The following is a 14,129-nucleotide window of genomic DNA, read 5'->3' as shown; positions in this document are numbered from 1 at the left end:
CAAGGCCAAGGGCGGATGATCCTCCGCTCACAATCCCCTATCCGGGACCGTTTCCTCTGCTCTCCCCCTTCCTCTGTGCGGTGAGAATCTGGCTCTCTGTATGAAGCTGCCAAAAATAGATTTGCTTTTCTAGAGATGAAGTAAGAGGCAGGAAGTTACAGAAAGAGGCGCACCGTTAAGAAGGGAAGGAGGGTAGATGCACCTTAGCTGTTCGCAGAAGCCCTGGGCATCAGTCTTCAGGGCGTGTCCAAAGATGGGCCACTGTCGTCGAGGGACAGGAGTTGGTCATTTGTATATACTGCACTGTGCTCTGAGCTGTTCCCAGGAAGTCCATGCAAGCTTCGCGGCCTCAGCTCGCACTCCCCAGCCCACAGGAAGGCTTCAGCAGCCAATGTGTGACCTGCAAAGGGGTCATATCTTATTTTTAGACTGGAAAAAGAAGGAGGTGCAGAAGGTCAGTTTGTTAGGCTGTGCACCCCTGGGTCTTCGTAGGGTGTAGTCTCTGAGTGGGTAGGACAAGGGTGGAGTCTCAGGAGGAAAATCAGACGGGGGAGGGCACGGTATCCTTGGCTTTGGTGGAATAAAGATGGCCCCACAAGTCAGCGCGGCAGCTCATCCCTGTAACCTCAGTACTTAGAAAGCTAAGGCAGGAGGATTGGTTTGGCTTAGAGGCATGCAGGACGTTGAGACTGTCTTCCAGGTTTGTTGAGACAAACCGTCCTTTCGGAGTGTTTTTCAAGCTTAGGCGCTGACTCTTTATAGTTCTGCTTTGACGCTTCCATTCAGGTCACATGACCAGGTGGGTTTAAAGATGGCCACCTCATTCGGCTAGTCTTTCTTTTCACTCATTTCTTCATTGGGCCTGTGCACTGGGGCCTATGTGTGCCAGCCTCTGAAAGGTAGTGGCTAGAAGAGCCCAGCTGAGTTAGGGTCCTCAGGTTGTTCATGGGGCCCAATGGCTTACAGTTAGGAAGTTAGAGGAAGCACGCAGGGCATGGCTGCTCTGTGATGTCTTCAGCTTGCCTTCGGGAAGAGTTCCAGGAAGAATGGGGGTGCAACGCTTGGCAGCTCTCCACTGCACTCCTCTTCCTCTTAAAATACAGCTCGAGGAAGGTGCAGCCCCTGGAAGGTGAATTTTGTGGGTCAGAGTTTGTCCAGATGTTCTTGGTGTTGCTATGAGGGTATTTGGAATGACATCATTTAACTGCCCAGAGTAAAGCGGGTGCCTCTGTAACATAGATGGGCCTGCTTTAGTCAGCTGAAGGCTGACCAGGGCAAAGAGCTGACCCTTCTCTGAGAGGAAAGAAATCCATCCTGCTGGCCTTTCAGCTGGGACATGGTTTTTGGTTTGGGTTTTGTTTCTTCCCTTTGCATTCAGACGGAAACATCAGCTCTTCTTGGGTCTTGGGCCATGTCCTTCAGACAGGAGCTACCCAGCTAGATCTCCTGGATGTTGGGACCCATCCTGTTTTTTAAATCGAGAGCCAAATCCTTAAAAAAAAAATCTCTGTCAGTGTATGCTGAGTACCCTGCTTGATGTACTGGAGAACCCCGGTTAATGTAGTTCACGAGCAAAACCGGGGTTCTGAGCCCAGTGTCCTCTGGGAGTGCTCACAGGGCATCGATCGCCATGAAAGTTCAGATGGGCATTTGCTTCCTCCTACATGGCGGGAGCTGCCTACCAACCCTCCCACAGGAGTGGCCTGCGAGTGAAGCAGAACTGGTGTACCAGCAGAATGGTAGGGAAGCTGGGTGGTCATTCTGCTTGCATGGGAAGCACAGAGACCCTCCTTCCAGCTTTTAGGAGACTTCTTAGCACAAGTTTACATTACATTCACCTGCCAGAGGGAGGGAGGGAGGGAGGGAGGGAGGGAGGGAGGGAGGGAGGGAGGGAGGGAGGGAGGGTCAGAGACAGAAGAGCTAGAATGATCTCAGCATAGCATCCTCTACTCTGGACCAGGTCCAGGGCCTCTGCTCAAGTCAGTGCCCATGAGGGTTGCAGAGTTGTGCACATAGATCTGCTCCATCTGGAGACCCTCCCTAGGCCTGCTGGTCTCAGTCCCTTAGGATTTGCACACAGGACAGCTATGGGTCCTTGAAGAGCAGAAAGGTCACCAGATTGTTTTTCTGCAGCCTTCAGGAAAGATCAAGGAAGGAGGGAGGGAGGGAAGGAGGGGGGTGGGGAGGAAGGGGATGGCTGAATCTCAGAGGATCATGAACAGGAAGTTGTCCAGTTTTATTTTAGGGGCATTTTGCATAAAATGTGTAACTCTGGTGAGTTCCAGAAGCCTGCTAAATAAATGATGCTCCCATGTATGGTGGCCTCATTTGACATGGAGGCACAGCTTGTAACTTCCTGCCTGAACAGGCTGCAAGAGAATAATAACCCTATCAGGAGAAACCTAGGTGCATGCATCACTCCCAGCCGGGGCAGCTGGGACTCCATGACAGCCCGGTAGAACGTGTAACTGGCCTGGCCATCTTTCTCATCCATGGACCAAGTCTCTTGGCAGGTTTTCCTGGCAGATTGCAAGGACCGAGGAGCTGAGTAGTTGGGGTAAACAGCCACTTCTGTGGGCTCCCCGGAGAGCGGTTCAGTCGTCCACACCTCCTGAGTGGATTTCACAATTCCAGAAGGGCTTTAAAATTTAGCTCCCACCGGGCAGTTTTAGCTCCTGGAGGAGTACGTGGGGTAGCGTACTGCAGGCATGCACACATTTCAGAACACCCAGGGCCCTCCTACAGAATGCTCATGTTCAGCTCAACAGAGACCAGGGCCAGGAGAGCGCACCAGGAGGCTGGCTGGAGGAGGGGTTCAGTCGCTCCCTCAGCAGCTGCCTCCTGAGCAACTGAGACCTGCTACAGAGTGAGAAGACCTCCCTGTTGTCCTCGGGGAGTGCAGGGCCCAGTGCAGAGGCTCAGTGTGTCTGTACCAACTCCACAGTCAGAGACAGACTGAACTGAACTTGGCAGCAGTGCTAGTGTCACTGGTGGATTGGGTGTGGACTGGGTTCCAAGGTCTGGTGTCTCATGCAAGAAAGAAAGGCAGAGTCACAAAGCAGCCAGAAAGCTTTACTCAAAAGCAAACACTGAAAAGGAACATCCTCTTAACACTCGCAGTGGGGCGTGCCCAGATGAAGACACATTTGATGACTAGGAGGTAGTTTTCATGGTTCTCTATTTTCTTGCAGATGAAGCCTTGTGCCTGTTTCTCTACTGTGCACATCCCTTCCCATAAAGCATTTGGTTTCTAAGTCATATACACAACCCAGTTAGGTGTAGGGGTAAGACGGTAAATACGGGAATGTCTCTAAACGTTCACTTTGAGGACATAGTTAGCCTCGAACCCCATGTACCCCAAACTAGTCCAGGTCAGATTACCATTCTACTTGCTGTACCCAGACATAGCAAGTGAGCTGAATCTAAGTGTGATGGTCCTTACGGTGAAAACTTACTCCATTGTTACAAGCTGCTCAGCTCTCGTGCACACACACGGCCCAAACCTGGTGGAGTCCCAGGTTGCTAACCTATCCCCTATGTGTGCCTGCCTCACCAGAAGAGACAAGCTGCAGTTGTAGGCAGCTCTGAGCAGCTGTGTGCTGGGAGTGAAACTCCGGTCCTCTGTAAGAGTAGCAAGTGCCCTTTGCTGTGCAGTCATCTCCCCAGGACCCCAGAAGTGTCTTTTCGATGTTAGGCTTTGAGAGGAAGTCTGTCTCACTAATAGCCACACACTGACCCAGGATTTATCCCCCAGGACTCATGTCCTTGAGTACAATTTCCATATAAAGATTTCGTCGGGCCACGAGCTTGGCATAATAGGTAAGGGGCACGTTGTAAGCATGAATATCTAAATTGGGATCCCTAGAACCCCTGTAAGAGCCAGACATGCCAGCCATGCCTATGTCCCCACTACTAGGGACGGGGTGGAGACAGATGCATCCCTGGAGCTCTCGGCCAGACTGGTTGATACTGAACTCCAGATTCAATGAGAGCCTGGCTCCAAAAGGAGAGGGGGAGGGCAATGGAGGAGGACACCTGAAGCTGACATCCAGCCTCTGTGCATTACACACACATGCACACACACACATGCAAACATACGCACACACTACACACACATACATACAAACACACATATGCACCACATACACACAATATACACATATACACACATACACACATGCAAATACATGAATATACCACATGCAGAGACATACACACCACACACATATACACACCATACACACATACACACAAACACACATACCATACACACACCACATAAACACACATATGCATACCACACATACACACACATACATCAATACACATTACACACACATACACATACATCAACACACATTATACATATATACACATACACACACATACACATACATCAACACACATTATACATATATACACATACACACACATACACACATCACAAACACATACACATACATCACACACATACATTATACACACACCACACATGCACATACACACACATGCAAACACACACACACATGCAAACACATACGTACACCACACACACACATATACCACACATACACATACATACCATACACACACCACACACACATACACATACCACACACACACACACACACACCACACACACACATACCACACACACACACACCACACACCACACACACACAGACACACACACCACACACACACACACATACCACACACACCACACACACACACACACACACACCACACACACAGACACACACACCACACACATACCACACACACCACACACACACACACACACACACACACACACACACACCACACACACACAGAGTTTCCTCTGACTCAGGAGTCTTGCTTAGGATGTCAGGGTCATAGTCAATGGATGAACGAGACCTTGGGTGAAGATATTTCTCCACTCCCATCCCTATACCTCCTGTTGTGGTTCAGGACCATTGAGGCTCTGTCTGATGCAAATTCCAACCGGCCAGTTGACATACCAGCGGGACATGGAAACAGTTTTGTAGCATTAAAGTCTGAAAGTTCCTTGCCTGACTTTTCTTGGTCCTCGGGTTCCACCCAGGGCTCGATCCCATCACCTTGGTTCCATTTCTAGTGTGGATTCCAGAAGCTTGTACCCAGGGTCCCAGGAAGTCGACACACTGAGCCTCCCCCTTCCCTCTCACCCCTTGCTGGTGAAGCTGACTCTGGGCATCTGTAATCCCAGGAGGCCCTTGGTGCTAGAAACCCAGAAAAGGATTGCTGGGCACACGAGCTGCCCTTCAGCAGGGGAGCCCTGCCCTGTTTACTTTGGATTTCTGCTTCTGGGGACCCCAGGACTCAGGCTCAGCAGATTCGACATCCCTGTGGTACCCCATCCCTGTGCTGACCCCATCCTATCTCAGGGGCACCTTTCCCTTTCAGCTGTCCCTGCGCGCTGAGGGTGTGTGGTCTGACCTGGGGAGGAAGTGGACCTGGGGCAGAGGCACTTAACCATTTCACAGGGAGCAGAAGACCCTTCATGCCTAAGACCATCATCTAAGGGCAGCCCTGCCCATTTGCCTGTGGACCAGGCTAATGAGCACCATTGTTGCCTGTGTAGCTGGCCATAGCTGGGGGAACGAGGCCATAGGGAAAGGGCGCAGAGCACGGGTGCAGGTTTTGAAACCAGCCGTCCTGAGGTGTTATGCTCCCAGAGAAGCACACGGTGCATCTAGAATGAAGACTTTCCTTCTCCTATCTGGTTGGTGCAGATGTTATTAATGACATTTCTTTGGACTGGGATGTCCATGGACAACCCTAGGCAATGTGTTATCTGATAGAGTCCCTCCCAGGGGTCGAAGAGATGGTGCCTAAAACCAGAGGAGGAAAAGTTTTGTCAAAGGGCCAGGCCCAGGCCTCTCCCATGTAACGTCTGCACTCCAAGGAGGAGAGTTACTGTGATTTAAGGATCCTGACCTATGCTGACATTGGGGGAGTTTCAGTTGAAGAAATGCCTCAGTAAGATCGGGCTGTAGGCCAGCCTGTTGGGCATTTTTTAAATTAGTGATTGACAGAGGGTGGTCCTGCTCTTTATGGGTGATGCCACTCCTGGGCTGGTGGACCTGGGTTCTATAAGAAAGCAGGCTGAGCAAGCCGTGGAGAGCAAAGCAGCACTCCTCCATGTCCTCTACATCAGCTCTTGCCTGACTCCCTTTGATGATGAACTGGAATGTAGAAGGCTAAGACACTTAAGTCCTTTGTCATCACAGCAACAGTAGCCCTATAACTAGTACTGTGGTGGAGTCTTATCTCAGCAATAGAAAAGTAAGTAAGGCGGTACCTTTAGTTACATGAAAGGCTCTCCCCTCTCCCCCCAGCTCCTAGCCCCTCCTCCTGTGAATATATGGCACAGGACACTTTCTGTCTGCTAAACTCCTGGTATAGAGTGAGGGTAGGAATGGGGGACTTTCTCCAAGCAGGCGTGGCATGGAGACAGATCTTCTGGTTTCCTTGGAAACAGCAGAAAAACAGCACATGGTGATAGGAGCGAGCCCTGCTGCTAGCGGCCAAGAGAACCCCATGCGCCAGGCACAGCCTCTGCAGGAAGAGCGCCCCCCACTCTCCCCACCCCCCAACCCCATGCTGTGGCCAGGGCTCCTGAAGTGCAGTTATAGACCAGGGCTCATGTCTGTGAGTAATCACAGGAAGGGTACCCTTGGGACCTCCAAGTCTGGAGGGTAGGTGACTGGGACAGGTCACGTGTCACGGGACAGAAACACTTCTGCCTCTTGCCAGCCAAGGAAGAGCCCAGACATTAGCAGATGGAGTTACATATGGGAACCTAGGGCTGTGACTGTCATAATAGTAAGAATATGGAGAAACTGGGCTGTATCTGTGGCACAGTGCCCCCCCCCCCCGCACACACACAAAGTCCTGGCTTCATTGCTTGCACCACATCAAACTGATGTGGTGACATGAACACTCACAATCCCAAAGCAGCACTCGTGAGGTCAACACAGGGAGATTAGACGCTGTGGTCATGCATGACTGCCTAGCAAGATTGAGGTCAGTCCAGGATCCATGAGACCCCATTCTTCAGATAGATAGATAGATAGATAGATAGATAGATAGATAGATAGATAGATAGATAGATAGATAGATAGATAGATAGATAGATAGATAGATAGGCAGGCAGGCAGGCAGGCAGGCAGGCAGGCAGGCAGGCAGGCAGGCAGGCAGGCAGGCAGGCAGGCAGGCAGACAGACAGACAGACAGACAGACAGATAATAAAATATATGATGAACTACTGAAAGAATAAAGGCATTGGGTAAACCTCCAGCTGACCACCCACCTGCACTCTAGGAGTTAAGGGGCGTGCGTCCTCTGGGAGCCACTCTCACACGTCAGGCAGTGGCAGGAGCTCTAGCACACCGGTGACATCAGGAGGGTCGTCACATGCTTGCCTACCTGAAGCTCACCTACACTCTGGTCTGCACAGTCTCTGTCAGGAGGCGTGCCACCCTTGTCACAGGGAACGGGTCCACCTGTCCTCTCTCTGAGATGGTTTCAGAGTGTTGGGGCCTTTGTGATTCTGTCTTCCGGCCGCTTGTGTAATAACCTCACCTTTATCCACAGTCCATCATCGTCTCCTTACCACTTCCACAGTGTTCTTCAGTTCCGATCTGGACAAGCCCCAAGGGCCAGAGGCCCTGCAGCCAGGATTCCCTAAGAGTCCTGTGCATGAAGGGACTTTGAGAGCTCAATATCCGATCACCCCTAGTATTAATTTCAGCAGACACCTATGGAGGAACTCCCTTCCCCCTGAGTTCCCAAACAAGCCAAGCTTATTACTCAGATCCTCCCGTGAGCATTCCGACCTCAAGACAAGGTGTGCTGTCCTCCCAGCAGGCTTGCCCAGGGAGTCCCCAGGTCCCAGCTTCTGTCTCTGTCTTCCAGGCGGGCCTGGCCTCCCCGGAGAACTCAGAGCAGCTCATCATCGCGTTGGAGCCCGAGGCAGCCTCCATCTACTGCCGAAAGCTGCGGCTGCACCAGATGATAGAGCTGAGCAGCAAGGCGGTGGTCAATGGGTACAGCGCCAGTGACACAGTAGGAGCGGGGTTTGCACAGGGTACCTCTGCTCTCTCTCTCCCTCCCTCTGCTCGCCCCTCCCCCCAGCCCCCAGTTGTTAGCCAGCTGAGGTGATGACACTAAAGACCCTCTAGCTGTGAGGGCCAGGCTGCTCTGCCAGGAGGGTGGGTCTTAAGCTCCTCTTTCAGTGATGTTTCTGTCTGGCCCCTGAGAAGACTTCCCCATATACTAAGCATTGGCTATCCCGGCTTGTCACCCCTTGGGGACATCTCTCCAAGAACCTGAGGGTGGCCCGAGAGTGGTTCTTAGCCTCACATTTTTACTAGGCTCTGAGCCTGCCTTGTATATTAACTGAGTTGCTCTAATCTAATTTGCCTGCTATTAATTCCTTCATTAATGCTGTTGACTCGTTCCTGACTCACCCTTTGGGCTAAGTGGGGGATGAGCTCATCCGGTGCTTTATACACACCAAGTAGGCCGATCTGTGCTGACCCAGGAGATGTACCCTTAGCTGAGGGAAGGAGCATTTGCTGGGTAATTTTAAGGAGCTTTGCCTCTTGAATAAGTCATCTATACAAATGGACTGTCTCGGTCCCCAAGACTGTTTGCTCCACTGCTTGCTCTGTCCAAGGGTCTATCCAGGGCTCCCAGGGTTGGGGGAGGTGATGTCATGGTCACAGCACCACTGAAAACCTGGGCAGTAACAGGAAACAGCACTTGTGGGGGGGTGCTGCACTCCCTGGCTCTGAGTTCCGCTTAGCTCCTAGATGAGGACCTAGTGGGCAGAAAGGCGCCCTCTACCCATGTCCACCCCCAAGCAGCCCTGGAATGCCCAGACCCATGCGAGGACAGGAAGAACATTAGTGAGTATTGCCTGGCCTAAGCTTAGACCTACCTTTTCCATGGTCCCCACACCAGAAGCCCGAGTCTGCCATTGCCAAGACCCCAGGCCTAGGCTCACCCCTGACCGGATGCACTGTGTGTGCAGTTTTCTGCAGGTCTCTCCTCAGTCACCCTCAGACAGCTCTGTCCCAGGGGACACCCTTTCCTTTTAATCCCTAGGTCTGGTCCTTAGTTGTGACCAGGAGGTGGCAAGAGCTATGCTTGTCCCCCAGCTGCTGTATCTTATTTGCCACAGGCTATGTGCTAACACCTTAGATCCGTTTTTCCCACACTGAGTGCAAAGACTTTGCCTTAGGCCCAAGGGCTAGATTCGTCCTTATTCTTTCTCATCAATCCCTTGCCGAGGGATGCTGGGGCCAGCCTTTCCTCTAGGGAACTCGTGTTATCATTTCAAACACACAAAGACACATCTTTCTCCACAGTCTGATTTGAAAGAAGACCGGACTTGTACCTTAGAAGGTACCTCCTGGCTCATAAGCAGAGATTCCTATCAGGGTCTCTTGGCCCAGCACTGCTTCCACATACCTCAGTTTTCAGGAGGCATCTTCTGATTTCTAGTAAGAGCCTTCCTCAGGAGTTTCCGTGCCTCTAGGCTGCCTTGTCTCCCCTTTAATCTGCCACATCAGCCACTCCGGCTGCCATGTCTGTCCCACAGCTTGTGAATTTTGATGTAGTCATGTCTATTCTCACAGGGCCCTTCCTTTTGTTTTTTGTTTTTGTTTGTTTATTTTTTGAGCCTGCATTGTTGACCAACATGCCGTGGAGGGGCAGCAAGGACAGGGTTTAGGTGTAAGCCTTACATTGAGATTGGCCTGGCTCTCCCAGGGTGGGCATCTGGGGAACCTCAGGGAGCTCTGTTTCAGCACATCTGACATGCCCTGGCTCCTTCCTAATCACAGGTCCTTGGGCAGAGGCAGCTGCAGAGGGATGGTGCTGGCAGACGCTGAGCATCCACACTTAGGGTTTGCAGGGAACAATGTTTTACCCTTGATAGGTTTTAATGGGATCCATAAAAGAGACATTTGTCCAATCTTGGGCTTAATCTACCTGTAAAACTGGGATAGTTCTTTGGGAAGTGGAAAGATGTTTTGCCGGGCCCTGCTCAGCTTTTTCTTTTAATGAATGACATTTTGTAGCTATCTAAATTGTTTTAGCCAGCTAGATCCTTGCAAGGTCCGAGGCATTATTCCTTGTTGTTACTGCTGTGCCTAGGGTCTGACTTCCGCCTCCTTGCATGCTAGGGAAGTATTCTATCTCTACTCTAACATAGTTCGCTTGCCCCCTGCGTGGGAAGTAGGAGAGAATCTGGGGTTTGGGGAAGCCTCCCAGGGTGTCCCTTTGACCATTCCAGCCCAGGCTCTGAAGAACTTGGAGTGAGCTAGCTGGGCGTTTGCTGGTCTAATCCTGAGAGAAGTTGATTTTGCAAACAGTCTGCTTCTTACAGAAAGAGGCTAGAAGGTGGAGGGTGCTGTTGGATACTCACTAAGGAGGGATTCTCTGGCATTTCAGAAGTAGGGTAGCTCAGGGAGGGCAGATAAGGCAGCTGAGCCTTCCTCTGTCCCCCCAACAGCTGCTGTAATAAACCACTCGTGAGAGTTATCATTCCCTGACACTAGGTCTCATAGTAGGTGTTCTGCCTCTGGTGTCACCTACTGTGTGTGTACAGCTGTCACTCCAGATATGTGCTAGACAAGCAGGGTGCATTAGTGAAGCGGGAATGTAGGCCAGCCAGTGATATCCCCACTGTAGATCAGGAGACTGAGGTCCGAAGGGCTAAAGTGATTGGCCTGCTGCTTTTCTGGGCCCATGGCTCTGCCTTTTCAAACTTAGGGACTTCCGAGTCTTTTGGCTTCACCCCACTTTCCTCAGCTGAGCACAGGACAGTTACCTGTGCCCCGTCTGTCTCACTGGCCGTCCAGTCACTGGGCACACAGGCAGAGGCTTCCCCACGTGCCCGCTTTCCCGAGTGCTGGGCTCCCCTAGGTTCAGATGTTACCTTGTGGGCGAAGCGCCACCATGTGGCAGAAGCGCACATTGTCTTCAACAGCTGCAGGAAGCGGCTCTCAATCCTTTAATCCTAGAGATTCCCGTGAGGAAGATGCGTCCAGCATTCCAAAGCACATTGATGGGAAAGAGTTTAACCCAGTACACCTCGGGCTGCTGGGAAACTGGCCTATTTCACTAAGCCACTCCCCAGAAGAAAGTCTCCAGAGCCATGAATCTCGTCAGGGCTTCTTCACAGCCGGGCACCGGCAAGACGAGGGCTTCTTTCCCCGGGAGCCAGGCACTGACAAAGACTAGGGCAAGCAAAGACTAGGGCTTCTTTCCCTGGAGGGTCTGGCTTTCTGGTTTTTGATGCCAAGTCTGTTAATCTCTTTGGCGAAGTGTCAGTAAACGTTCCAGCCCCGAACCCGCCATGCCATTGTCTTCAATCGCTACAGATGACTGTCTGCTTTTTCATGCCTTCTTATGCTTGATCCTGTTTTTCTTTCTTTCTGTTGGCCACTAGCTAAGGAACACGTTCGGCGCAACCGACAGAGTCGGACCTTTTTGGTGGAGAATGTCATAGGAGAAATCTGGTCCGAGCTGGAGGAAGGTAGTGTCTTGGGATGTCCTTTGCCTCTGCGCCTCATTACTCTTCTTCACCGCTCGCACAAGCGCTTTCGTTTTCATTCCGTTTGCTCTTTGGGAAAATGCTCAGGCACTTTTTTTTTTTTTTTTGGTTCTTTTTTTCGGAGCTGGGGATCGAACCCAGGGCCTTGCGCTTCCTAGGTAAGCGCTCTACCACTGAGCTAAATCCCCAGCCCCTGCTCAGGCACTTTAAACGCCACTGGTTCAGGCACTGCCCTTCCGGGAGCCACAATTTTGCATGTCAGAAAGCCACAGAAATAGACTCTTCCCAAGGAAGATAAGGCCCCCAGTTCTGGAGGGAGTCTTGTGTTAACCGCATGCCATGGGATGTGGTGGGGACACAGCCCTGTGTGACATGAATATTTGGTCTTCTAGAGTCTCTCACACAGCCGCTGCTTCATGCATGCTTACCCCACCTTCCTGGACCGGTATGATTGGATTCTCTACTTATTGAATAAATTGCTATGCTGCTAATTAACAAAGCCCACCATGCAGATGAACCATTGATGGTGCTCACTAAGCCGGGTTATCGTCCGTCGCCTCGTTTGAGGGGGGACAGATGCCTGGTGTATCTTAAAGGTTGCTGTCTTCTATGCCAGGGGACAAGTACGTGGTGGTTGACAGTGGCGGAGGCACGGTAGACCTGACCGTCCATCAGATAAGGCTACCAGAGGGACACCTCAAGGAGCTATACAAAGCAACAGGTGAGACACCGCCTTGCTCCATAGCATTCCCCTCCCCCCACCACTCTAGTCCGCCCACTTCAGATTTCTCTCAGCACCACAAGCATGTGGAAGCACGTGGACTGTGGGTGGTAGAGGGCCCTTCCGTCTGTTTACGATTGGAGAGCAGAATGTATTTAAATGTCTTCCAAACTTCCACTTGAAAATTCGGGCATCAAACTGGATAGCGGCTCTGTTTCTGAAGGTTTACCAGGATTTGCCCATAGCTTGGTGCCACCTCTGACTGAATCTAAGGCCAGTTTTCGGCACCTGGAATAAGATCGCCAAAACAAGGAACATGCCTTTTACCCTTGGGAGGGGAGGTGCCCTGAGGCAGGGCCATCAAGAGACTGCACAGAGCCTGAGGTCTGCCAATTCTCCAATCCTCACCTTGGGTTTCCTGAGAGGGGATATTGTGATTTTTTTTGAAGTTAGTTATCTGTATTGATTTTATTTATAAAGAAAACAATTTAAATGGATAGGTTATTGCAGGAAAAAAATCCACAGAATAAGAGCCAGAGGGTTTTGAGGTGCGAGTGGGGATGGTAGTTGTCTGAGAGCCAAGTGGGCTGCGGTGTGCCTCAGAGAACACGGGGAAGGCCTGAATCTCATCGCTCGGCCTAGTCTCTCTCACTTCTCCAATGTCACGGGCCCTCAATGTGTTCTCCATTCAGGTGGACCCTACGGATCCCTGGGAGTAGATTATGAATTTGAAAAACTGCTTTGTAAAATATTTGGAGAGGATTTTATCGAACAGTTCAAGATCAAACGCCCGGCAGCCTGGGTTGACCTAATGATCGCCTTTGAGTCTCGCAAAAGAGCCGCGGCACCAGATCGAACCAACCCCCTGAACATCACTCTGCCCTTCTCCTTCATTGACTACTACAAGAAGTTCCGGGGCCACAGCGTAGAGCATGCCTTGAGGAAGAGCAAGTAAGTTGGCTTGCCTTGGGTTCTCACCTTGTGCACTGCCTTCTCTCAAGCAAGCGGCTCAATTCACCCACACCTCAATTTTACTACAGGAGTGTGGCTAACAATTCCATTTACCTCAGAGGGATGTTGGTGGGCGTAACATGAGCTCCTACCTGTTAGGAGGGATTGAGCATAACACCCAGGTCACAGAGCACGGTCTGTGCATTGGCTGGTACAATCATTGGGATAACAATCCCCTTGTGAAAACAGGATGTGTTGTTTGGGCGGGATCTTAGTCGCTGTACGACTTCTGTGAAGAGACACCATGGCCAAGACAACTCTCATAAAGAAAAGCTTTTAATTAGGGGCTGGCTTACCGGTTTCAGAGGTTCTATCCGTCGTCATCATCATGACAGGGAACATGAAGGCATGCAGGCAGACATAGTGCTGGAGAAGGAGCTGAGTTCTGCATCCAGATGCACTAGCTGAGGAGAGGGAGGCTGGGCCTGGACCTCGTGGGCTTTCGAAATCTCAAAGCCCCACCCCTCACACCTGTGATGCACTTTCTCCAACAAGGCCACACCTCCTAATCCTTTTCAAGCAGTGCCACTTTCTGATGACTAAGCATTCAAATACCTGAGCCTAAGGGGGGCCATTCTCATTCAAACCACAAGGCTGCCTGCTGTAGCAGTGTCTGGAATAGGACTCCGTGTGTACCAGGTGCACAAACTCTAGTAGGAATCTGTTTTTCCTGCTTCTGCAAGGCTTGCGCTTACAATTTGCTGCAAAATGAGCCCCTGTGGAAGATTCGGATTAAAACTGAATTTTTTTTAAATAGAAAAAAAAAGTCCTACCTGTTTGATAGCTTTTAAAAAGTTGTTTTTGAGC

The 14,129-nt window shown here is 51.0% G+C and overlaps 1 protein-coding gene across 4 annotated transcripts in view; it reads left to right on the top strand.

Annotated features, from left to right (window-relative positions):
• The window catches only part of Hspa12a (heat shock protein family A (Hsp70) member 12A), a 163,711-nt gene that overhangs the window by 140,508 nt on the left and 9,074 nt on the right, over positions 1-14,129 (top strand). For all 4 annotated transcript variants that reach the window (XM_087552353.1, NM_001107445.2, XM_087552356.1 and 1 more), the window contains 4 exon segments: positions 7,942-8,113; positions 11,486-11,572; positions 12,207-12,311; positions 13,004-13,262. In XM_087552353.1, the coding sequence (XP_087408479.1) occupies positions 7,942-8,113; positions 11,486-11,572; positions 12,207-12,311; positions 13,004-13,262 (623 nt within the window).

Source organism: Rattus norvegicus, chromosome 1, assembly GCF_021556685.1.
Source record: "Rattus norvegicus strain SHRSP/BbbUtx chromosome 1, alternate assembly SHRSP_T2T, whole genome shotgun sequence".
NCBI lineage: Eukaryota > Metazoa > Chordata > Mammalia > Rodentia > Muridae > Rattus > Rattus norvegicus.
This window is presented reverse-complemented; position numbering and strand designations above follow the sequence as displayed.